The sequence below is a fragment of the Cyclopterus lumpus genome, chromosome 1, assembly GCF_009769545.1.
Source record: "Cyclopterus lumpus isolate fCycLum1 chromosome 1, fCycLum1.pri, whole genome shotgun sequence".
NCBI classification, from domain to species: Eukaryota; Metazoa; Chordata; class Actinopteri; order Perciformes; family Cyclopteridae; genus Cyclopterus; species Cyclopterus lumpus.
The window spans coordinates 2,400,460-2,424,667 of NC_046966.1; the positions used below are offsets into that span (position 1 = coordinate 2,400,460).

Genomic DNA, 24,208 nt, shown 5'->3' on the forward strand with positions numbered 1-24,208 from the left:
CTCCATTCTTCTAGAAACATGAATATACACATTTACGAGTACTTCTCCCCCAAAATGATCATTTGTATTTCGATTCCTCATTACTTGTTACCTTGAATAATGTCTTCAATAATTCAAGGTAACACAGGGAGAGCAGCTGATGTACGAATAGTCATTTTGGGCGGTGAGGTCTTCCCTTAATGTTGGGAAATGACCTTAGCAAACAATAGCAGCAGGTCAGGTAATCTAGTATATCCCTGGTAGCAGTCGGCTAACAGTGGTTATGTCATATAGCAAACACATTTTGCAGACGCCATGTCAGATGCTGAGATCATGGATTATGAAGTAGGCCATTGCTTTGAGAGGAACCAGAGCTGCTTGTATATATAAGTATATTTCATCTCCATTCAGTTTACATTATGCTGGTTTTCACCTCTCCTTCAGGCTACAGTATGTCCTCTCTCTGCCATCTGTGGTGGCTGTGTCTGGGGGTGTTGGTGCAACAGGGACTAGCGATCATCAAAGCGAACCGGTTTCAACTTGTACACACACAACCCTGTTTTCTGAAGTTTACTGAGCTGTAGAATCAGATAAACATCGGAGAAAAAAAAGCCAGAGTTTGAAAGGACAGAGACGGTTTAGTAGTCTTATCAGAAAGCAATCATATAATTATTAAAGAAGTACTATTTTATTATCCATAGTGTGAGCAGCAAAAGTAGCCATGTGTTCTGTGTCACCGCAGAATATCAGGGCACTGGATTTTGTTTGCACGTATTCATACACCAAAACACAACTCTGTTGCCGCCTCAGGGTCCAAATTACAAAGTAGATGTCTAAATGTCAAAAATGGCGAGCAGTTACTTTGGCACGGCTTATCATTGTCAAACTTGAGGAGTGCAAATGTTTTTGCGCTTTAAAAAGAATGTCATCTTGAAAATCTCAAAGCAAAAAACAAACATATGGTGCAGATGGAACACCGTTGCTTTCTTTTTAGGCAGATCGAACTGCTGCCGGGGTTTGAACCAGTAATTGCACTAGAGAGGGGACATCGTCAAAAAGCTCATTTTGAAGTGCATCAAGAAAAGATTGGATTGAATGTCTTTGAGTAGCAAACAAACAAGCCACTCTTTCTCTATTTCTCTCCCCGCAAAAAAAAAATGCAGTCCATCTGTCACCTTGTTTCCTCACCCAACAACTCCAGACATCAGGCTCTATCTCTCACATTGTCCTCTCCCTGTGGTTACTTTGAACCACTTTGAGAAAAGACTCAACAATCTAACTAATAGATACCACCAGCAAACTTCCCCAGTTGATAACTTCCATTTTTTGTGTTCCAAGTTGTCTGACATTTTATTAATAACGCAAATGAGGTCTTATCGTATTTAATATGTGCTAATGTGTGGCTTTATAATAATATAAAGCCAGGTTCAATTATTGGTGCATTTTGTTAACATGTTAGTCAAAGGTCTATTTTCTCCATGTTTTTAGTTGTAAAATATTGTTTAAGATGTTGTACATGTGTATTTTGGATGTTTTCTTTTCACTATTGTGAATAAAGAAGGTATGGAAGTAAGACAGGCCAGAATCCCTAAATGGACCAGTGCATGTTTTGCTCATAGTGCAGAGGCATTCTTTTATTACCTCACAATACAATATGTTCTGTTATACATAATTGACTGAGCAGGTACAAATACTATTGAATGCATTCCTTACACCTTTACTCTTATATTGTTTCGTTAGGAAAGGCTTGAAAAGAAAAAAACAAAAACTCCACCTTCCAAGTTTCACTAACTGCAGACATCTGATGCTTGACAAATCTACTGGGCCTAATTAGTTGCCAAGCTATATGATTGGACAATCACAAAAACTGGGGGTTTGGAAAATGGCCCATTACCCGAGGACCCAATTGCCCCAAAGTAGACTGTTTCACTGGAAAAATGAGCCAAATGTAGTGCGGGGGGACGGTGTCATGTGGTGTGGCATCATCCTCAAACTCAGACAAAGGAATAACTGTATTAATACTACACAAGCCACAATGGAAATGGATTTCACACATTTTCAACTGATGTGTTGCCCATCCGTTTTGGTAGTGTATTATTACTCTAGTAGCGTGCATGCTTTGTGTGTTTCTTTCAGTCCCGGGAGGGGCGGGGAGTACATCAGATAATACAGGAACATGACAAAAAGCATCCTCCACACTGAGTGCCCTGTCTGACCGTGCATGACACCAGAACACACTGTTAACAACTCAACGGGAGCTTGAGAGATAAACAAGTCCTAGCATGTGGTTAAGAAGGGAACACATTATTAAAAACTCATCTTTCCAGTGCTTATGCACATACTGTCTGTAGAGCCTTACAAACCACAGACTGTAAAAGAAGATAATCTGGTCTGTTTTGTTGTGGTCTTCCTGGATCAGAACACATGTGATTCAACTAGCCAATCAGGTGTGGCTCCCCTTCCTTTGGCACATGTAGACTCTTTATAATCAAAGCAGCATCCTCCAGGCCTGAGAAATGAAGCCAAATACTGCAGTTCCTCAAATGACTCACTTGAATCAAATGAATCACTTGAGGCTGGTGTATATTTGGATAGCTTTTCTCCCATTAACCTAGACCAATTGTCCTCAACGGTTTCTACTTCTAAACCGTCTACCTGTCTCTTAGACCCCATCCCAACGAGGCTGCTTAAAGACGTGTTGCCTTTAATTGGCACCTCTCTGCTGGATATTGTTAATGTGTCTTTGCTAACAGGCCATGTACCACATTCCTTCAAAGTAGCTGTAATTAAACCTCTCCTGAAAAAGCCCACTCTTAATCCAGAGGTGTTGGCTAACTACAGACCAATCTCTAACCTTCCCTTCCTCTCTAAGATCCTTGAGAAAGTAGTCGCAAATCAGTTGTGTGACTTCCTACATCAGAATAGTTTATTTGAGGAGTTTCAGTCAGGATTTAGAAAACACCACAGCACAGAGACAGCAATGGTAAAAATGACAAATGACCTCCTGATTGCATCAGATAAAGGACTCATCTCTGTACTTGTTTTGTTAGACCTTAGTGCTGCGTTCGACACCATTGATCATGACATCCTATTACAGAGACTGGATCAGTCGATTGGCATTTCAGGTACCGCACTAAGTTGGTTTAAATCCTATTTATCAGATCGATCTCAATTTGTATTTGTAAACGATGAAGCCTCAATGACCACCAACGTTAATCACGGAGTTCCACAAGGTTCTGTGCTTGGACCAATTTTATTTACCTTATATATGCTTCCTTTGGGCAATATTATCAGGAAACACTGCATAAACTTTCATTGCTATGCAGACGATACTCAATTATATCTATCGATCAAACCAGAGGAGACCAACCAGCTCGCTAAAGTTCAAGAATGTCTTAAAGACATAAAAACATGGATGACCTTCAACTTCCTGATGTTAAACTCAGACAAAACTGAAGTTATTTGACACGGCCCTGAACACCTCAGAGATCAATTATCTGGTGATGTGGTTTCTGTAGATAGCATTGCCCTGGCATCCAACACCACTGTAAAGAATCTCTGCGTTATCTTTGACCGAGACTTGTCCTTTAACTCCCACGTTAAGCAAAACTCAAGGATTGCAAAAATTCATTTAAATAACATTTAAAAAATCAGGCACATCTTGTCTCAAAAAGATGCAGAAAAGCTGGTTCACGCGTTTGTTACTTCCAGACTAGATTACTGCAACTCCTTATTATCAGGATGTTATAATAAGTCTCTTAAGTCCCTCCAGTTGATCCAGAATGCTGCAGCTCGTGTACTCACAAAAACTAAGAAAAGAGATCACATTACTCCTGTATTAGCTGCTCTGCACTGGCTCCCTGTAAAATCAAGAATCACATTTAAAATTCTTCTCCTCACCTACAAAGCCTTGATTGGTGATGCACCATCATATCTTAAGGAGCTTGTAGTACCATATTGCCCCACTAGAGAGCTGCGCTCATTAAATGCGGGGCTACTTGTGGTTCCTAGAGTCCTAAAAAGTAGGATGGGAGCCAGAGCCTTCAGTTATCAAGCTCCTCTTTTATGGAACCAGCTTCCACTTTCAGTCCGGGAGGCAGACGCAGTCACCTCATTTAAGAATAGACTTAAGACTTTCCTGTTTGATAGTGCTTATAGTTAGGGCTGAATCAGGTTTGCCCTGGTCCAGCCCCTTGATATGCTGCTATAGGCTTGGGGGATGTTTTAGGATACACTGAGCACCTATCTCCTCTTCTCTCTCTATTTATGGATGAATTTACATCTCTCCATTGCACTTTATTAACTTCCTCCCCGGAGTCTTTGTGACTTCACGTCTCATAGGGTCCATTGGACCTGGAGGTGTCTGATGCCTGGTGAGCCGGCCTCCCGTGTTGGCCCTGCTGATGCCCCGCCCCCCCTCCTCTCTACCTCCTTCTGTTTCATGGATTGGAGTTCCATTCATACATTGTCATATTCATGTAATGTGTTTATGTAACTTTGTAAATGCTGTTCATTCTGTACACATGACATCTATTGCATTTGTCCATCCGGGGAGAGGGATCCTCCTCTGTTGCTCTCCTGAAGGTTTCTTCCCTTTTTTCCCTGTCAAAGGTTATTTTTGGGGAGTTTTTCCTGATTCGATGTGAGGTCCTGGGACAGGGATGTCGTATGTGTACAGATTGTAAAGCCCTCTGAGGCAAATTTGTAATTTGTGATATTGGGCTATACAAAATAAACTGAATTGAATTGAATTCCAAAAGAGAGTCTTCAATAATTAAAAACTCCAACTTTTTGATACAGTCTATGGTTAGAATATACCATATTTGCACCAAATTGTTGGTGTACAGCTGGTGAATACAGACATATTCAGAAAAGAGCATGTCATCAAGGTCTAGTAGAAACCTGAACATGCGAATGAGAATAATATGTCCCTTAAGGGTTTACTACAGTGGGCCAAGTCAGATTCAATCAGTAACTGAGGAATATATTAAACTGATCCAAAACATCAAGCCAGTCACAGGATCATTGCACAAGACTATCCTTTGGTAGTTCGAGCAGCATTACAGAATTAAAAGACATTAATTGTCAATATTCATGAATAAAAACCTGCTTTGTACTCACCTCCAAAGAGTGCTCTCAGTGACGCTGCCAATATGAAAGTCATACAGCTTGGTGAGGATCAGGATCACCTGTAAAGAGAGGGAATGTTACCATTACAATCTTTGTATCAGGCCTGCAAAATAAGTAGTCAATTTCTTCACAGCAGCAGAAAAGACATCGTCTGCTCTAAAACCTTCCTTAAGGGAAGCAGTCAAGAATGTAAGATGAACAACGATCAGTAGATGGATTGGAGAAGTGGACTGTTGTTGCTTCAAGAGCTCTGGATACCAGTTGAAAGACTTTTACCTTTCCAACCTGCCACCCATGGTCATGAGCTCTGGGTAATGTCCGGAAGAATAAGATTGGATTCAAGCGTCCAAAATGGGTTTTCTACCCTGGGTGTCTGGGCTCACCCTTCAAGCAATAGTTTGATATGATGTGGAATAAGCGTTTCACTTTTTTTGCTAAGAGTTAGTGAGAAGAGAAAAACCTAACTAGCCAGGAGTTTCCCTGCCAAGACACAGTACGGCCCAGAACTTCTCAGCAAGAAGACAAATGAGCATCTCAACACATCAACACATCAAAGAGTGCTTTTAAAGGCTAAAGGGCTTTGGAGAAGGACGTCCTTCTGATGCATTGCTGCTCCTGCTGCCACAGCAACCCACAGCTGGATAAGCAACGGAAGACGCCCTTGTCAAGTGGGGTGGTTTACACACGGGCTTAAATACAGACAGTGTGGTTGTACTGGGGCCCGTTGGGCGAGGGCCCAAAGAAAGAGCGAGCCCTCCAACATTTTGTTAGACCCTTTCGAGTGATTTGTGAGTGACGAATTATGCCTTATTTAAAGTTCTCATTTGACACCAAAGAGGTTGACTTTAAAATGAGTCAGTAACAATTCTAAACAAAATGGCATGCTTATTCTACATTAACTATTAAAAAACTAAAAAATTAATAATTACTCAATTATATGAATAATTACTTGTTTTCTTTGCTATTTGTGTCGCGTAACATGCAGAGATGATTAGTGGGAAATATGTGATGCTGTGTCTTCATTTGATAGTATGACAATGACAAGGCGATGGTGTGTGGGCACTCCATAACTAATAAATAGCCAACACGAGGGCCCATCATAATAGCATGATCTGGGTCCGTTTTGACAATCCTACCACAACAGGTTTATATATAGTTATACATTATTATATATATATATATATATATATATATATATATATATATATATATATATATATATATATTATATAAAGTGTTGCGCATGAACACGCTCTCAAAACGTGCATGAACATGGACATGTTTTTGTTTTACTGCACCTTACACGCCGGCATGGCAATCAGAGAGAGGCATCTGCCCACCAATATTCCATCACCGCCTCCAACATCTCGAGCGTTGCATTTATGCATGTGCAGCAGAAATGCTCCCTCGGAAGGATGCTTTTACTGTGAGTTACTGGTTGCACAGGTTTTGAGACTAATTAAAAACCACAGTTAGAACAAAAATGAAGAAATTAACATGTACTAGTTATTTTATCCAAAAAAATAGAAAAACAAATTGGGAAGTGTGAACTTATATATTGCAATCACATACGACCCTCGAAAAAAAAAAGGGTAAAAAATGCCACTTGTACATAGTAAGCTTCCTAAAACTGAAACTATAGTCGATGTCGTTAGTAGAAACTTGACAATGAGTTAATCTGCTATAAAACTTTGCTGTTGGAACGGCAGACGAGTTAAATAGGCGGGTTACTTGCAAATCCATATTTGGACATTATATTTTTTGCCCCTTTTTTTCTCACCAGGCCATATTCTCATTCAATTGGCATGACAACACAAATCATGAGGTACAATCAAATTAAAAACACTTTGTTTTCTCTATTACAAATAAAACAAACTTAAAAAACTAACATGACAAAGCCAAATGAAAAAATGTAAATCTATCCTACTTAAAAACCCACCCGTGGCACCAGTTCCAAAGGTCCCCAAATCTAGTGAAAAAGTATTCAAGTAGGCAACTCTGACAGTCTGCCCTTCTTCAGGCCTCCCTCCAAAGCCACGTAAACAACAAATATGGCGGCTGTTAGTGCTCACAGCTGTTGAGATAGCAGCTACAGGAAGAACGGCGACGAGCAGTGAGTGCACCGGCGGGTTTGGACGGGTTCATTAAGACATTTACTTTTTTTCTTTCTGGCAAAGCATTTGATTTATTGATAACTGTCAGGAAATAATGAGAATATCACCAACTATACCAACATTTATTTTTGTTGAAAACTACCAACCGTATGGCTTTAAGACTATTAGCAATAACAACAAATATTGGTTTTCCTAACAGCTAGGATTACAAGATTCTGGGAGTAATGGATTACCATTGTGGGTAATAATAATGATTAAGTAATTAGTGTAACCAATGCTGCGTATTGGTACTTTTGTTGCTTTGCCTTTCTCTTGACTCTCGCCCGTGTGGACCAGCCTGATCCAACAGTCTGTGTTCACATCTTTGGTCTCTTTGATAAGCACTGTGTTACTGCACAGTCCTCAGAGCGAATAACAAGACCCGAAGGCCAAGTCTGCCATGACGGGACCGGTGGTCAGCTGTGATCCTCCGTTCTGGGTGCAAAGTGTCGCACAGAGAGACTGCTGCTAACATCCATGACCGATATGCACCCCTGCTGGGTTACCGGCTGCCGTCAGAAGTGAGTTTGAAAAGAAGGCAGTCCAGCACAAGTTAAAACGCAGGAAGGTTCACACGCAGTTATTCAGCATGCGTCATACACTTGAACTGAGCTCCCATCCTTTTACGTAATGGATGCTATTTGCATGCATCGGGCCATGAGTTGTTTGCTGTGCATCCCTGCTGCTCTTCCTCATTAGCATCCATGTTTCTCGTTAGCATCTCCTGCCACGGGACAATCCTATATGCTGGTATATAGCAATCTGACAAGCTTGAGTCACTCTGCTGGAGGGGGGGGGGGATGCAGGAGGTGTGGCCTTGACTCTTCTGACAGGCGTCAGCGAGCGGGCTGGATGAGAGGGAGCTGAATCTCTGTAAGGGTCGGGGTAGAACCGTTGCCCCGGCATCCCCCATCTACTACTCATGTCCCTTGTGAGGATCCGAGGCCCGCAGACTTCCAGGACCTTTCCACCTCTGGCTGAGCCTCGCTCTCCCCACAGGCGCATCTGAGCAAGCCAGCCGCTCACCAGGGTTCTTGTGGGAAGATGTGCCACATGCCAGCGGGATCCTCCTCCCAAGACTGTGAACATGTGTCTCAGGCCAAGCAGTGCCAGCGACACGACAATGTGGAATAAGAGAAGAAGGGAGCCCAGAGAAGAACTGGATCTGTGTGTGTGTGCGTTTTTCAGGCTACATCTTTTTTTTGTGCATAGTGTTCTGTAGAAATGTTGGGTTGTCAGATGTGTGTGTGTGTGTTCTTCTCTGCTGGGCACACACACACACACACACACACTCTCTCTCTCTCTTTCATCCCAATATGACAGTCTGAATTAAAAATCCAGGACACAGGCTGAAGAGAAACACTTCAAATGATTTTAAGAAATTCTCATAAATGTGTTGAATGTGCTGCTTTCGAGCAGATTATTAACTGCTTATTTACATGCTGGCTCTCATCTGTGAGGCCTTTGTTCAGCAGACGATGGGTGTAATGGACGGACAAATCTGTGGCACACTTCAAAATAGTGTCTCTTTGACTTTATTACAAATATTAAGTCACATTGCACTTGCATTAGCCTTGTTGCATCAGCAATTAATCAGATGTAGTGAAAACTAATAACTAACTGCACATAACTCTTCCAGGTCTGGACCACTCGTACACTGAGTTATACCTGTAAGTAGGTACATGAGGTATGAGTTATACCTGTAAATAGGTACATGAGGTATGAGTTATACCTGTAAATAGGTACATGAGGTATGAGTTATACATGTAAGTAGGTACATGAGGTATGAGTTATACCTGTAAGTAGGTACATGAGGTATGAGTTATACCTGTAAATAGGTACATGAGATATATGAGTTATGAGGAATATGAGGTACATTCCGATAGTCAACTCTCGTCTTATTATAGTTTCCTTATAGCAGACCATAATTATAATTATCAGCACATACATATTCATAATGCTTGATAACAATAATCATAACACATTATAAAGCATGTATTAATGAGGTGTAAGGTCAAGTATCATAATTCTTTATTATGGCTGGTCACTCAGACATTTTTACATTACAAGCTGGGTATGAGACACAAGTGGTCATTGTTTCCTTCAAAGGGCACCGTGGTTAATGTGTAGCATTAAGGGGGAATTAGTGGACATGGAATATGATTTGATTGAGTGTCTTTTCATTAGTGTACAATCAGATGAAAAACCTGGTTTCTTCATTATAGCTCATAAACAAACGCTGGCTCTAGAGAGGGCCTTTTGTGTTTTCTGGTAGTTTCAGTTGCAACCTCACTGCTCGATGCTGCCACATCCTTCACACTGCTTCTTTAAGTAAAGAGAACAATATCAAATATTAATATTACAATGTCAGTGAGTGACCAATAGTTATGAAGTATTATGATACATGATCTTATCCTTGTATGGATTATTGTTAAAAGAATCAGGATAGCTCATTAGAGCTCAAATCTATGATTATACAGTGCTATAGGAAGATGCTTATAGAGCGTGTGACAGATTGGTAGAAATAACTAACTTTACCCTTTGCAGCATTTGAAACATTTTCTTTCCTCATGAATCCGGCTTCATAATTTATTTTACTCCATTGGGGGCATCAACGGGACCAATCAATGGCCAGCAAAAGATTTAATCTCGAATCCATCTTCTCTAATACAGCTCCTGAGACACTTTTAGTATTTTAGATCCAACAATTTCAAAGACTGTTTTGTCTGCTTCGTTCTCTGTGGCTTCGTCAGGCAAAATGTCACCCAGTACACAAACACACACACAAACACACACACAAACACACACTTTTGGTAGTCTGCAAACAAATGTCAGGATAGTCGACAACAAAATGGCAGGTGGAACAGATCATTATCTAGAAGTGATTAAGCCTCTCAGTCGCATGTCAACAGCTCAGCAATTACTTTCAATTGGCGAGAGCTGTTTATGAGACGCGACGCCGACTGGTGGTGACGGAGACGCCGAGTGGGTGGATAAATACACAGCCAGAGGTTTGCTGAACTGTGTGGGTCATAAATGGACACAAGTAGAGCGCTGCGATGAAGAGGGGGACAACGACGGAGACAAACCCAGGCCAATAGTTTTGTTTGTTTGAGTTTTGGTCTTGAACATTGACAAATTCAACAATGTAATCAAAATAAAAATAAGTGTATGAAAAGTTATGTTGGTTTGAATATCATTTAGATTCAGTTATGTTTTTTTTTTCCAAATAAAATGTATTGTTTTTAATTTTTCAGTAGCAGATTTTATATTTTCAATCTTTTTTTTACAGTTTAGAATCTTATTTTTTCTGGTTCAGTTCTTTTGGTCGGGATCTGGCGTGGGGGGTGTGGTTCCCCCCTTCTCTCTCTCTCTCTCTCTCCATGATACCAAAATCACAATTTCTCTTTGATTCCTTGATTCTCAAACAAACAACTGACTACTAAATATTGACCAAATCTTTGAAAAACGAGTAAAGTACCAATCTCAGGCATAAGAGAGCAAAGCTTGTTTTTATTTTTGCAATTATTATTATTGTGAGGGACATCTCGTTGATAGGAACATTCTGATTTAATTACAATTACATTGTAACCTCATATTCAGCTTCCATAGTGTCCCAAACCGGGCTGTATCACCATATTATACAATTAATTGAAATCAAGGCTTTAAGGCCTAAGGTGGGAACATATATATTTGTTTCTGAGTGTTGAATATGCCATTAATGTTGTGGGGTGTTTAGCAATATCTGATAATTATCCAAATAGTACTTGTGGAATGACTCAGTTTCTCTTAAATGTGTTAATATTGGAGTTATTTTAGGATGTTCTATTCTGCTGTCCTAATATTAATGCATTTACTTTAAAATTAAAGCAATGGCTTTGTAACAAAACTTGGCTTCATAGTGCTAATTAAAAGGTAAAAATAAACAGTTTCAAACCATACGTAATGATGGATAAATGTGCAACACATCTTCATATCAGGTTAAGAGAGAACATTGTTCAGAGGATAACTAATAATTATCATATTAAAAGGATCAACATTCAATCAAGGAAGGGCTGAGATGGATGAATGGATGGCTGGGATGGTAGATGAATGGATGGATGAGTAGAAGGATGAATGGATGATGGATTGATACACATGCATACCTTCTTTGAAAGTGAAGATCTTCAAATATTCAACTATTCAACATCTGTATGGATTCTTTGTGACTGCTTCTTGACCAGCAGTAGAACGTTTAAACCCAAGCTCCCATGTTTCCTGGCATAACGGGGGCATTTTGAGCAGAGAAAAGGATCACACTTGGGAGAACGGGAGAACTGGAGAACTGGAGAACTGGAGCTAGGTGTATCACATTAGTCTCCGGCTGTGACGGACACTGGAGTGCCCCTCTGCTGTATGTTTCTGTCATGCTGTGCAGTCAAGGGTAAAATGTCGGGCAAAAGCAAGCGCCACTTGTGCATGTAGTGTTCTGTAAAATGACACATCATTAACCGCTTATGCTACACGGAGAAATAATCCTTTTAAAGCCTTGAATGGATATTGCTTCTTAACTGCTGTGGGTGGCTGGCGGCAAAGTAAGACAAAAACCCAAGGTTATGGTAAAGCTCCACTCTGAGTGTTGCAATTAACTTATCAGTATTATGCACAAATTAAATACATGTATCACGTCGGCGATGAAGGCCATTGGGGGATGAGAGGAAATGAATTAAGATGTAAAATGAGATTGCATGTGTAAATACTGTAGCTGCTGGCGTGTTGTGGAGTCCCATCAAGGCCACACCGGGGAGAAGACTGCAGCACTGTGCTCCTTCTGGACATCACTCACTCCGCTTCCTTGCAGCTTCCTCCTTCTTTTTTGTTCTCTCTCTCTCTCTCTCTCTCTGTCACTCTGCCTCTTTGCTCTCCCTCTCACGCTCTCCATCTCTCTGGGTCTGAATCACTTCCCCTCCCTCCTCCCACCCTTCCTTCCTCTTATGCCTCCCCGGAGAGAAGTCCTCGCTCATTTACTGCATCCTCCATGTGTCCGTCCTCCCTTGTTCCCTTTTCTCCTCGCCGGCCCCATCTCACCCCACCATTACGCCGTCGACTCGGAGTATTCCTCCCAACTGAAGCCACTTTATCTCCGTTTATCAGGGCTCATCTTTTTTCCCTCTCCCTGTTGTACTGGTCTCCGATGGTTTTTCTCAGTCCTTTTGCGAAGCTCATATCTTTATTCTTTCAGTTGTTTCTCATATTCCTTTCCTAATCTGCCTCAACCTCGGCTCTCCACCTTCACTCCATCCTTTTTTTTTCTGGAGTTGTCTCTTCCTAAGGCTCCCTCTTCTTTGATTTTGACTTGTTTTGTTTCCTCCTCTCTCTCCCACCATCTCTGTCTGTTTTGGCCTATTAAAAACAGACAGGTCTCGACTGCCAGTTGAATACTGTCAGAATCCCTAATTAAAATCCTTTTCTTTTTTGGAAGGAGTGGATGTCGAACTACAATGCGGAAGAAAGTAAGTTTGCTGCTTAAGGAGACGTGTGTGTGTGTGTGTGTGAGTGTGTGTGTGTGTGTGTGTGGTCATATGGAGAAGTGGATGATCGTGTCGTTACTACAGAATCTTTACTCAACTCTGAACAGCAGATTACAGTAAAGACTGCGTAGATGAAGAACTGCACGGAAATCAGCCAAAACACACGTTCTGCTTGCGTTTGTGTTCTTTCAAGTACAAAAACGATGCCAACACACACAGATGAAATGAAGAAGGTGTATATAATGTTAGTAAATCCTTTTGTATACAGGTTGGCAGGAGTGAGAACGCTGCAGACGGCTCAGGTTGGTATGAGTGTCCGACAACATTCTGGAAAAGAAGCCTACAGACAAATAAGACATGTACTTTCTCTTGACCCTGCCTTGTTGGTTATTGTGTGTCCCGCTCCGAGAAGTCTCGTTCTGCAATCTCACCTTCTTGAAATCAGCTAGATATTCAATCGTGACATTGAAGATCTCATAGATACCACTAAGCTGCGCTGCCTGCACTCCAACACAACACGCTGTGACAGCACCAGCACTCATCTCTCCAACTGTCGCTCACGTTTCCACCGTAGTCTTCACGTGACACAAGAGCGAGTGAAGTCGGGTTCTTTCCATAATGTTGTCAAGACACTTCTAACAATCAGAGGCCGTGAGTGTCAACACCTGACGAGCTCTTTGAGTGACGGGTGCAACAGATCACAGAAGTTCAGATCGTGCCGCGGTTTTGAGCCACGGATCGAATCGGCGGAAGAAAAAACAAAAACATCCAACAAAACTTGTTTAACCTTTATAACTCGTCACTGAGCCAAAGTTACATTTGTTTGGATTTGATTTTTAAAACATCATGATGACGATTTCATTTACCATCGACCAATCATCAGGGATCTGTGACTAGGAAGCATTAATGACGATCCCGGATTACATTTTTACTGAATAAAGGCAGGAAACATAAATGATGGTTAAACTGTAATTATTCTGCAGTTCATGAGCCTGTTGGACTGTGGACCACTAGGCTACTTTCCGTCTTTTAACGGACCTACATTGACTCAATGTCCCGAGGACAGAAGGAGCCTGGGATCGAACCACGTGGGGGTGAAAGGACGACCCGCTCCACCACTGAGCCACAACCCAGTTTAGCAACTACCGGCTGCGGCGTTCTCAAATCTGGACCACTTTCATGAAATGGTTGTCCCCAATATTGACTTTGACACAAAAACATGGAATATAAAAAAGGTGCAGTAGCCGGGTTACCCTTGAAGCCGAGCACGGAGAAACTTTGGGCCTTCAGCAGATGGATTTTAAAACAGCTTCCTAGTGAAGCATCAACACTGAAGTAGAAAGACGGAAAACACATTTTTTTGAGTGAAGGGGATCTTTGAAGACATGAGAGATTTCATCAAAGCAATATGTTTTCTTTCAAGTAACTTAAGTTTAACGTTTCAAGTGACTTATCATTTTGGAGCAATCTCTCTTCATTGGATTGCTTCATAATTGTCTGAGCAGATGACATTGCATTCAAAAAGAACTCGTGGATCAATATGGTAAGGTCAACCGGTGAACCAATCAAGTGGCCTGCATGGTAGGAGCGAGCCTATGAGCTCCATCGCCTCAGCTGGATTCTAGACTGTGGGAGGAATAAGTCATATTACAATGTACATTCCCTCCCTTAAAAAAACCCAACATTTTCACCATTTCACGGAAGCACAATATATTCTACATCAGCTTCAAAGACTTGAGATCGAAACGTTACCATAACAACCGCTGTGTGCAAAACCGCTGCAACTGCTCACAGCTCCAGCCATTCTGAATCCACAGTTTTCTAAAAGTCGAGAGAGAGTCGCTGCTATCTCCTTCAGAGAGGATTAATAATTTGTCAAAAGCAAGGATATTCTGGCACAGGTGATATAAAAATGCTGAAAAGCACCTTACTTCAAAAAGGAAATTGGAAAACGATTTCTTGAACTCATACTTTTTGCTGCACTGCCATGAGCTGGCTGCCGACATGCAAAGCATGCTGTTGCTGGGCGTGACGTTTGCTGCCATTTTGAATGGTTTCCGTAAACTGATGGATGATTCACAACAAAACACACATCCACAGCCCATTTGAATGGGTATTTGAAGGTAATTTCTGCATTCTAAACCCTAATGCAACCGCATTGCCCTAACACATTGTCTTAAACAAGTCTTTAGTTCATGGGAGAAGAACTTCCACAATCTCCATTTGCTATTTCAGGTGTTTCAAAAGCAAGCAGGACACCTGCAAACACAGATTCCCCCTAGCTTTTCTGTCCCATGGTGCATCTGTCTCTCAGGCCAGCTCTTGAGCAAGTGAAGTGAAGCAAACACTATCTGGCTGGCCGTGGAGCCTCCACTGAGGGGTAGCGCTTATCACAGTGCAGGCAAGGGTGCAGGGGGGAAAAAAAGTGTGTGTAGACTGCCTGACTCATACTGTATGACAGAGACAGATAGAGAACAGTGGAAGCATTGACACAGACTAGCCAGACACCAGAGTAACATCCCGCAATGAACCAATGTGGAACTAATAACTCATGCCGATAAAACACAAGAGCTGCAAACCAGCACAGGTTTTCTTGTTGTTTTCTTGTTCCACTGCATCCCATTTTTCACATCTTATCATGAATACACGGAGGGTTAATTCAGTGGGAGCCCACTGTGGGAAATCTGGGAGACGTTCAAAGACATTCCTTTGCTCTGGGGGGTTATAACAATGTAGCCTCGCGTGTTCGCTAATTAGCAAACAGTAACTGATGCACACATATAGCCTTTAAACATGGCCGCTGGCATCGTAAAGCTACAACAGGAAAAGGTGTGGCGAGTCAAGATCGTCCCTCGCCTGCTCGTCTTTCTGCCAGCTCTCTGACCCCCAAGCTGACCCCTCATTCCACGCTCAGCGCCAGCCTCGCTCTCCATCATATCCCTTCTTCCCATCCTGATCCTCCGCTACCATCAAAACAATCTTGTCCTGCCTGTCCTTGTCCTGCATTTGGGTCCCTGCTGTGTTCATAACAATGAGCTTTCTTTTGTCTGACCTAATTATTATCTTCATCGTGTTCTTGCACGTTGAGCAGATTTCATTGTGTTGTGATAATTCTGTACATTTAGATACCACATTGTACAGGTCCATAGTCACGTATGCCCAGGTTAAATCCCAAAACACAGTGTAATCAAATGAGGACTAAAACCAAAGAAAAGGAAATAAATTGCAACAATCTCGGTTAACCGATCCGCCTCAGAGTTCAAAGAACACAGGAATTACCACGAAGCGATCTCCAGTTAGAGGCTTTTGTCTGGGCAGAGATCAGCCATAGTGTGTTTGTAACCTGGTTCTGTTTTGTTTAACCCTCCTGGTACCATCAAATGTACTAACATCTTTTAGCCTTGGGTTCAATTTGACCCCAGCAATTTAAACCTCCAGAAAATAATTATGAATCAAATGTATGTTTGTTTGTTTGTTGACAAATAGCCCTTTAAAATAAAACCTAAAGCTTTTTGAAGATTATAAAATTGCATGCCATAGTGACCTCAATATCATCCAAAACAAGTCTATTTGATACAGCTTAAACAGCCAAAGAACACCGATGCGTACAGTATATGTACAGGACACTGAAACCATATCTTCATTTGATGTTTACCCAGTTGTCCACATTAAATTAGGAAAAGTCATGAAATATGAAGCAAAAAATAAAGGATGTCAATCATACATTTAGAGACGTTAACAATCCAAAAGTGACCCAAAGGTAGCAGGGGGGTTAAGTTCACTGTATTTACCGTGTTATTGTGTGTTTTACGGACCACTGAGTCCCGCTCAGTGTTGTGCAACATCACTGTCGTGTTTAAATCCACCACCGCGAGTGAAGTCAGTGAACTGTTCATCAGTTAAAGGTCCCGGGCCGCGGCGGCCCAACCCGAGTCAGGGTACTGCCGTGGTGAGGATCTGCCTCGTACTGCGTGCCTTCTCCTTCTTTGACTTCTTTCCAAACTAACACACACACACACACACACACACACACACACCGTAACGCTTGTTTTATTGGCACGTAAACGCGGCCTCTATTGTGTGTTTTATTCCCCATTAAATAATGGCGGCCTTGCCAGCATTGTGGAGTGTTTTATGACGTGATTACTTTATCTGAATGCGTCCGCCTTCTATGTCCTCCCTCTCTCTCTCTCTCTCTCTCTCTCCCTTCTTTTACACACAGACACGCCCTCTCTAACACTCCTCACCATGTGAGTGTTAGAGGAATAGGTTTTTGACACCAATATACACTTTAGTTATTGGTCCCTGATCCCAGGGTGGTACACTGGTATTTCTTAATAATCCTAATGCTATTAATACTTGTATTGATATCACTGATTTAGTTTTTATATGTGCTAATAACCAAACAAACAAACTCCTGCCAGATCCCAACTTTAGTATTGATGAGTAAACAAAATGTTAGACTTCATTATGAGCTCCTAATGTTGTGCTATAGTGATACAATGGTAGTTGAGTCTGTATGGTAAGCATATGAAGTGTATGGTTATGCTTGAAATCCTGCAGTGGGTGTTGAAAGGATAGACTTTATTAAAAAGAAAATGATGTCGAGAGTACAATGTAATTTTAAAGTGGTGGTAAAAACTCACCAGAGGGAGCCAGGTTGGCTGATGGGCTGTAGCTCACAAAAACCCAACTGTGAATTGTGTGAGTGAGACATTTGCCGTTAATAAAAGGCCATAAAAGCTCTGTTTTTGCAAATAACTGAAAAACAAATGTACAGGTGGAAGGAAGTAATGAACACTGGCAGCAGGAGTCAGAGGCAGGGTGGGCCGAGTCCCCAGCCACAGCTACTGTGACATGTCTACCTGCCTCGTACATCTTTTGTTTGAAGATGGAAAGACGCCCTGAATACTATTATCACAATGAGGACTAGCTTTAAATCTCAAACAGAGTGAATTACCCTGACAGCTGAAACCTAACACACCCTCGAGCACGGGTTCGTATTAATCTAATCCGACTCATCTTCCTGTGGAGGGCTGAATATGCTCTTTTCCCCGTGTGTCCACGGGCACATCACTTCTGATGAGAGGGACACATTTCTCTTTATTCAGCAAACGAGCGACAGGAATTACTCTGTCATTGTCATTTTCATCTTCATCTTATTCCGTTTTTTTCCCACGCCCCCTCTCTGAGCTCTGGTAATTGTCCCCGACTCTGGTGTCAGCAGATGCTCTGGAGAAGAGCAGCGAGGTGATATGGAGGCAGCAGGAGAGCAGAGTACCACCCGGCTCCGACTCAAACTCTTGCTTCCATTTGCCCTGAGCTCTGACGCCGTCTCCGGTCTCTGGATGGTACATACCATCGGGGTGGTCTCAGGGATGATGGGGCGTACACACGTCAAAGAAGTGCCCACACAGAGCTAGTCTAGAGCTAGCTAGACACCGATGACACGCTAAAAGCCGGCTGCGATTACAATTGCAACTCGTCCTTTCAGGGACATTATGTTATCCATCCAGCGGCTCGCTTGTGGCTCGGGGGGCTGCTTGTGTTGACATCTGTGTGACGCTGTGGTGTCAGCAGACACCGGAGTGCCACGCTGACGCCACCCCGCCACCCCGTGATGTGGTTATACGACTTCCACCCGTCTGATCCTCCGTGCTTGGAGAATCATTTGAAGCCCGACTGTTGCCTTCGCTCTGCCGCTTTCTCTGTTCATTGTCAGTATTTCTAAGGAACCACATTTTCTCTAAACACTTGTTCTCAAGCGGCAACTGTTATGCACAGTCCTAATGATAAGATGCACGAGGGTGAGCAGTGGAGTGGAGCACTCGTTACGTTCACTCCACGTGAGATCAGGTGTTCACATACAAGGGAGAAGAAACATTCACCTAGAATAAACAGAATGGCAAAACCAATGTTATTATTAGTAGCTGTATTTCTATATTTAGGGTGTAACTGAAACAGCCTAGCAGTAATGTGCAAATATATATATATACTCTAGGGAAAATGCAAAGCTTCACGAATATGTAATATACAGAAACAATTACAAAATTAAAACTCACTATAAAGCTTCTTTGGTGGTATTTACCTTTTTTTTGTATAAATCTTCTTGTTTTCAGTTTAAAAAGGGAAAAAGAAAAGAAGAACTCAGTGAGATTAGATAAAGATCTTAATGAACCTATGTTGAAGAGGATTTATATATAATTGTATTTAATGTACTGTATTATCTAAATTAATTAGTTAGGTTCAGGGAAAAAAAAAGTGCATTTAATGAAGATCCCTTTTAAAGTGTTCTTTTTTTCACATCTACTGCTGATATTTTTGCCAAGAGAACCACTGAAGTGCGTAAAAGCAACCGAATTGTTACTCAGAGAAAAATATCAGTCCATTTCTGTGTTCCAGTTCCATAGAAAGCACAAACTGTCACTGCGGAGACGTTGCAGAGAGACAGCGCTGCTCTCCGGTGCCGTGGACACGCTTGGGACTGGACCTCCAGAAAGCCTGCATGTCTCAACTCATCATGGCGTGCCATCGCGGCTCATGGGCAGTGGGCATCACTTTGTGCCAACGACAGTAGCCTGGCAAACAAAACAGTTGGTTCCATGTGTTGCACGGCGTGATTCATTTTGACAAGCCCAGGATCCAGCATCCTCACAGCCAAGGCATTCTAAGTGAGTCATTTCAGGCCCCTGGTATGCAAGTCTCCGAACGCAACCCTGCTTAAACACTGAGGGACTGAAAGGTTGACTGAATGGAGGACCCGCTGTACTGTCTCTGATAACGAGACCTCTGCACTGCCAAACAAACACCATTCTGCAATGACTGGTTTAAAAAGAGATAGTATTGGACACCAGTCAACATTATCATTGGAGTCAACATCAAGTCCTGCCCTCTGGGGGCTTCAGGGGCTAAGACGGCACTGCCTTATTTGTTTGTGTCTAGATAGCAGAGGTTGTATTGGAGATTCCTATTAAATAAAAAGGACTTGTGAAAGTTAATAAAAACCCACTGCCTTTTAGCTTAAAACAAATAAATACATAAGTCAATATCAGGGGTTTTGAAAGTTTCAAGAGTTAAAGCTACAAGCACTACAACTCAAAGTTGAGCTGGTCTTTTTTTCAGCGCTACAATGATGCGTGAAGCGTCGACCAATCAGACCTTCTTGCTCCCTCGCGTTCCGCTCCGTCGAAAGAATTTCGTTGAGCCAGTTCTCGGTGTTATTTAACAACAGAACCACTTCAACCAGCGCTCGAGCAACACTTCAACGGCCACGTTGTTGCTCATTGTGCGAACGCAACGTAACGACCGCCTCAACACCCTCCGACCAGCCACCGCCCCATTTCCTGGGACATTCTGCACTCCAGGAAAAGTGTGTAACGAGGAAAAGATTTATATTAATGTCACTATTATTATTCTGTGGTGGCATGGGGCGTGGTTAGGAACACCTGCAGGGGGGAAGCGGGGGAGTGGCTCAGGGAACAGGTGCCGGGAAGAGGCTTAATTAGCCTCAGCTTCATCTGCAACACACCTGATATAGGGGCAAGACACATTACCCCTGATCCAAAGCAGCTGAGGCTAATTAAGCCTCTTCCCAGCACCTGTTCCCTGAGCCACTCCCCCGCTCCCCCCCTGCAGGTGAGCCTAACCACGCCCCATGCCACCACATATTCTTTGTCTTATTTGTTTACTTGTATTTGTTTGAACGTACTCCCATAGAGTCATCTGTGTTCTACATCTGACAGCTCAATTATTTAGCCTAAATCTAGTTATTATTCTGCAAATTATCACCATTAAAAGTAGTCCAAATAATCTTTAACATTTCCCCGTAATGGGGGGCGTTAAGGACCCAAATGCAGTACGACAGTATTCCAGAATAGTTTTGATTAACTTAATTCCAGGCAGATTCAATGAAATGACCTGGACCTGCAAACAGGATCTGCTTCTGGGGAAAACTCGGACAGGAACCGGAAGGAGCTGAGACAAGGCGGGAGGTCTAAACGGGCCTCATCATGGAATATGTCGCAGAATGATTTAAAACTCAAATAACTCATACCACTTACTGTTTTGAAATATTAAATGAAAGAAAAAAATGTTAATGTTTCTTTAAATTACCTTGGTTATGTCACTGTCTCTTAACTTGTCTGGTTCTGTGTCTTCTGTCTTTAACTATGTGTTTCTTATGTTGCTGCCAGGTCTCCCTCGAAATAGTTAAATAAAATTTTTATAATTAATTAAAACAAATATACCAGAGGGAATAGGTGCAGCAGAGTGGACAGGTGAGAGCTGATGAGGTAATACAGAAGGGAGTGATAGATGAACTGTGACAGTACCAATGGATGTTACTATCACTGAATTACCTAACAATTAGTATGACAAACTACAATAAGTACCCCACTGTTTTAGAACACCTGTCCCTTCCACATCAAACAGGATGCATCCCACATGTCTCCCTTCCAACATGATGCGAGGGTGGCATACAGTGTGTTTACGTGTTGGCACCACGGAAACCATTTAGCATTACGTTTAGGCTACAAAACAAACTTAGTTAGATATGGGCGAAAAAAAACACTTCAATGTAGCTTCAGAATGACTCGACAATTCGGGACAGTCTCGTGGTTGTGTGCATGGTCAATACCTTAAAAGGTAGCGAGTACAGATACCCAGCTCTATAGGCATTGCATTACATGATTACAAAACCAGTCAAGCGGCACTTTGACATTTCTGGAAGCACTCAGTGTGCTTTATGGTCATACCTTCTCTGTATATGTGAAGCACAAAGAGATCATCGATAAGCTGATCAATAATCTGGCCTTGCCAAAAAGCCCCTCTCTAAAGAACCGGGGACCTACAAAACATTTAGCTCTGCACCAAACCACATTTAGAATCCCTTCACAAGAGATCTGATTTGGATAGATGTTGTAAACTGAACAATCAATTTGCCTCAATGAACTTTCAAAGGACAACACTTTTTCACGATGTATGATAAAATAACTATTTCAATCATGCTTTACATTGCTTGAATGACTGCTACAAGTTCAGTCCTCACATGGGGGGGGGTGGGGGGATTAAAAAAAGACATTTGAAACATCCTTTACTTATCTAGCCAAGCTTCAATGCAGCTGTGCGAGACTTTCCGTAAACCAATTAGAGGAAGAAAAGGTCACACAGTAGCCTGAGAGAAAAAGAGATAAACGCCCGATTGGATTGGTTCAAGCTCTAATTTTGACCGTCATACTTTCCACAGTTATTTGATTGAGCATTGAAGTAGAGAAGATGAGACCGTATGCCCATTTCATTCCGTCTCCAAATGCTACTGATAAAAAAAGAGCAAACTTATCAAAATGGTTTGCGAGCGCCCAGATCGCTGTGTTTGTGTGATGCAGAATGTGCAGAAGATGAAAACTGATCACAATCTATAATTAAAGCTGCAAGCAGCGATGTGCGGGTCCTCGTTCCTCCTCCACGTCGGGGGATGCTGGCCGGACGCCGGCTCAAGCGGCCCGGGAATGTCTGCGACCGTCGGAGTAAGCGTCTGCGAGTTAGATGGTTTTTCCTGCACGGAGCGATGCTGGAAATTATACTATACTGCAAACAGTCCACCACTTACTGTATCCACCGTATGGCCAGAGACAACATGCATCAACATAATACATTTGAAGGGGATCTGATAAATTCCCTTCATCAGGAGTTGAGTAACATATAGTGGCATGAAATACATAAGAATTAATGGAAAAATCACACACACTGACTTCCGGTACCGTTTAACAAACTTCGTCGGGTCTCGGGCCCTAATAATTTCTCGAAAAACAATAGGTTCCTCTACGACGAAGTCGTCACGAGGACCCATAATAATTTCTCGAAAAACAATAGGTTCCTCTACGAAGAAGTCGTCACGAGGACCCATAATAATTTCTCGAAAAACAATAGGTTCCTCTACGAAGAAGTCGTCACGAGGACCCATAATAATTTCTCGAAAAACAATAGGTTCCTCTACGACGAAGTCGTCACGAGGACCCATAATAATTTCTCGAAAAACAATAGGTTCCTCTACGAAGAAGTCGTCACGAGGACCCATAATAATTTCTCGAAAAACAATAGGTTCCTCTACGAAGAAGTCGTCACGAGGACCCATAATAATTTCTCGAAAAACAATAGGTTCCTCTACCCTAATTAAGTTTAGTAAGAGTAATAACAACAAGAGACGTTAAGAGAGTTTCTTATCAGTATAAACAAGGAAGAAGAGGAGTCTGCTGCACCAAAAAGAAATCAATTGCAAGCAAATGTTTCATGAGGACGTTGAGTTGATTCCTTATGAGTACAGCCATGCAATTCACTGACAGGTTAGACTGTACATGTGCCTTAATGTTTCTGGTGAGCGCTCCATCCACTTGCCCCACATGACACATTCAATTGTTGTCAATGTGGCAGCATGTGTTTGAAGCGGGACATAAGGAAAACTGTCCCGCAGATGTTTTATTGACAAGCTCTTGCTCCCAACTCATCAAAATATAAATTGTGTATATATATTTGTATATCATTTGAAATGTCTCCTTTAATAAAAGTGTACAAAATAATGTTTCCTTATATAAGAAAGTGTCTTGTTTTAGTTGACACCACCTCATGGCCTTAAATGGCATGGCTAATAACTTAGAAAAATGTCCATGGATTTTGCCATTTAAACTCCCCAAATTTCTTTTGACGATTGTCTCTTTAAAATCAGAATATTTAGTTTCGTACTTCAGTAACCCTACAATCCTGTTCCACAAATCATCACTAAAGATTTGAACACTTTGCATCAGGGTTTTGATGAGGAATATTTGCCGGTGAGTATTTGGCATGTTGTCTCTTGGTCAAACCCTCGGTGTCTGAGGGCCTTTGTGCCCACAGTCTACATGTTAGCTCAGTGGTGGAGCGGCGGTTCGATCAAGACACTTAACCCAAATTGTTCCTGTAGACTGTAAACGTCTATTTCCCATCCATTTGAAATTTACATCTGGTAAGTCACATGGGACAAAAATAGTACAATAATCAAAATCACACAGCCAGACTGTATTTGTTATACTTCTTCTAGAAAATGGGTAAACTATGTATCCCCTAAGGGAACATGAGTTTCTGCTGCACCAGATTTCATCAGTTTCTTTTATTGCTCATATACAATGTCATGCTACTTCTTCATAATAATAAAAAAAAGTATGAACTAGTTGTTTACAGTACAAATATGTATCAAGCAAGGTTGTTTTTTTAAGGAGCAGTTTTTTGTAATGAAAAGGCGCAATTGACAAAGTACCAATTTGAAGTAAGCTGTTTTCTTCTGGTCAATATAAATCCTTGCCATTGGTAATAGAAAATCCCTGATGAAAGGTCATTGGATTTTCCTCCACTGTTCAGCTACACTTAAAATGTGTAACCTTTCCCTGCTAGTAACAAACAATCAGC

At 41.8% G+C, this 24,208-nt stretch overlaps 1 protein-coding gene across 1 annotated transcript in view; it reads right to left on the bottom strand.

Moving 5' to 3' along the window:
- The window catches only part of sorcs3 (sortilin related VPS10 domain containing receptor 3), a 196,106-nt gene that overhangs the window by 108,684 nt on the left and 63,214 nt on the right, over positions 1-24,208 (bottom strand). Inside the window, exon 2 of the mRNA XM_034542393.1 lies at positions 5,101-5,168. Coding sequence (XP_034398284.1) covers positions 5,101-5,168 — 68 coding nt within the window. The remainder of the gene's footprint in view (positions 1-5,100; positions 5,169-24,208) is intronic.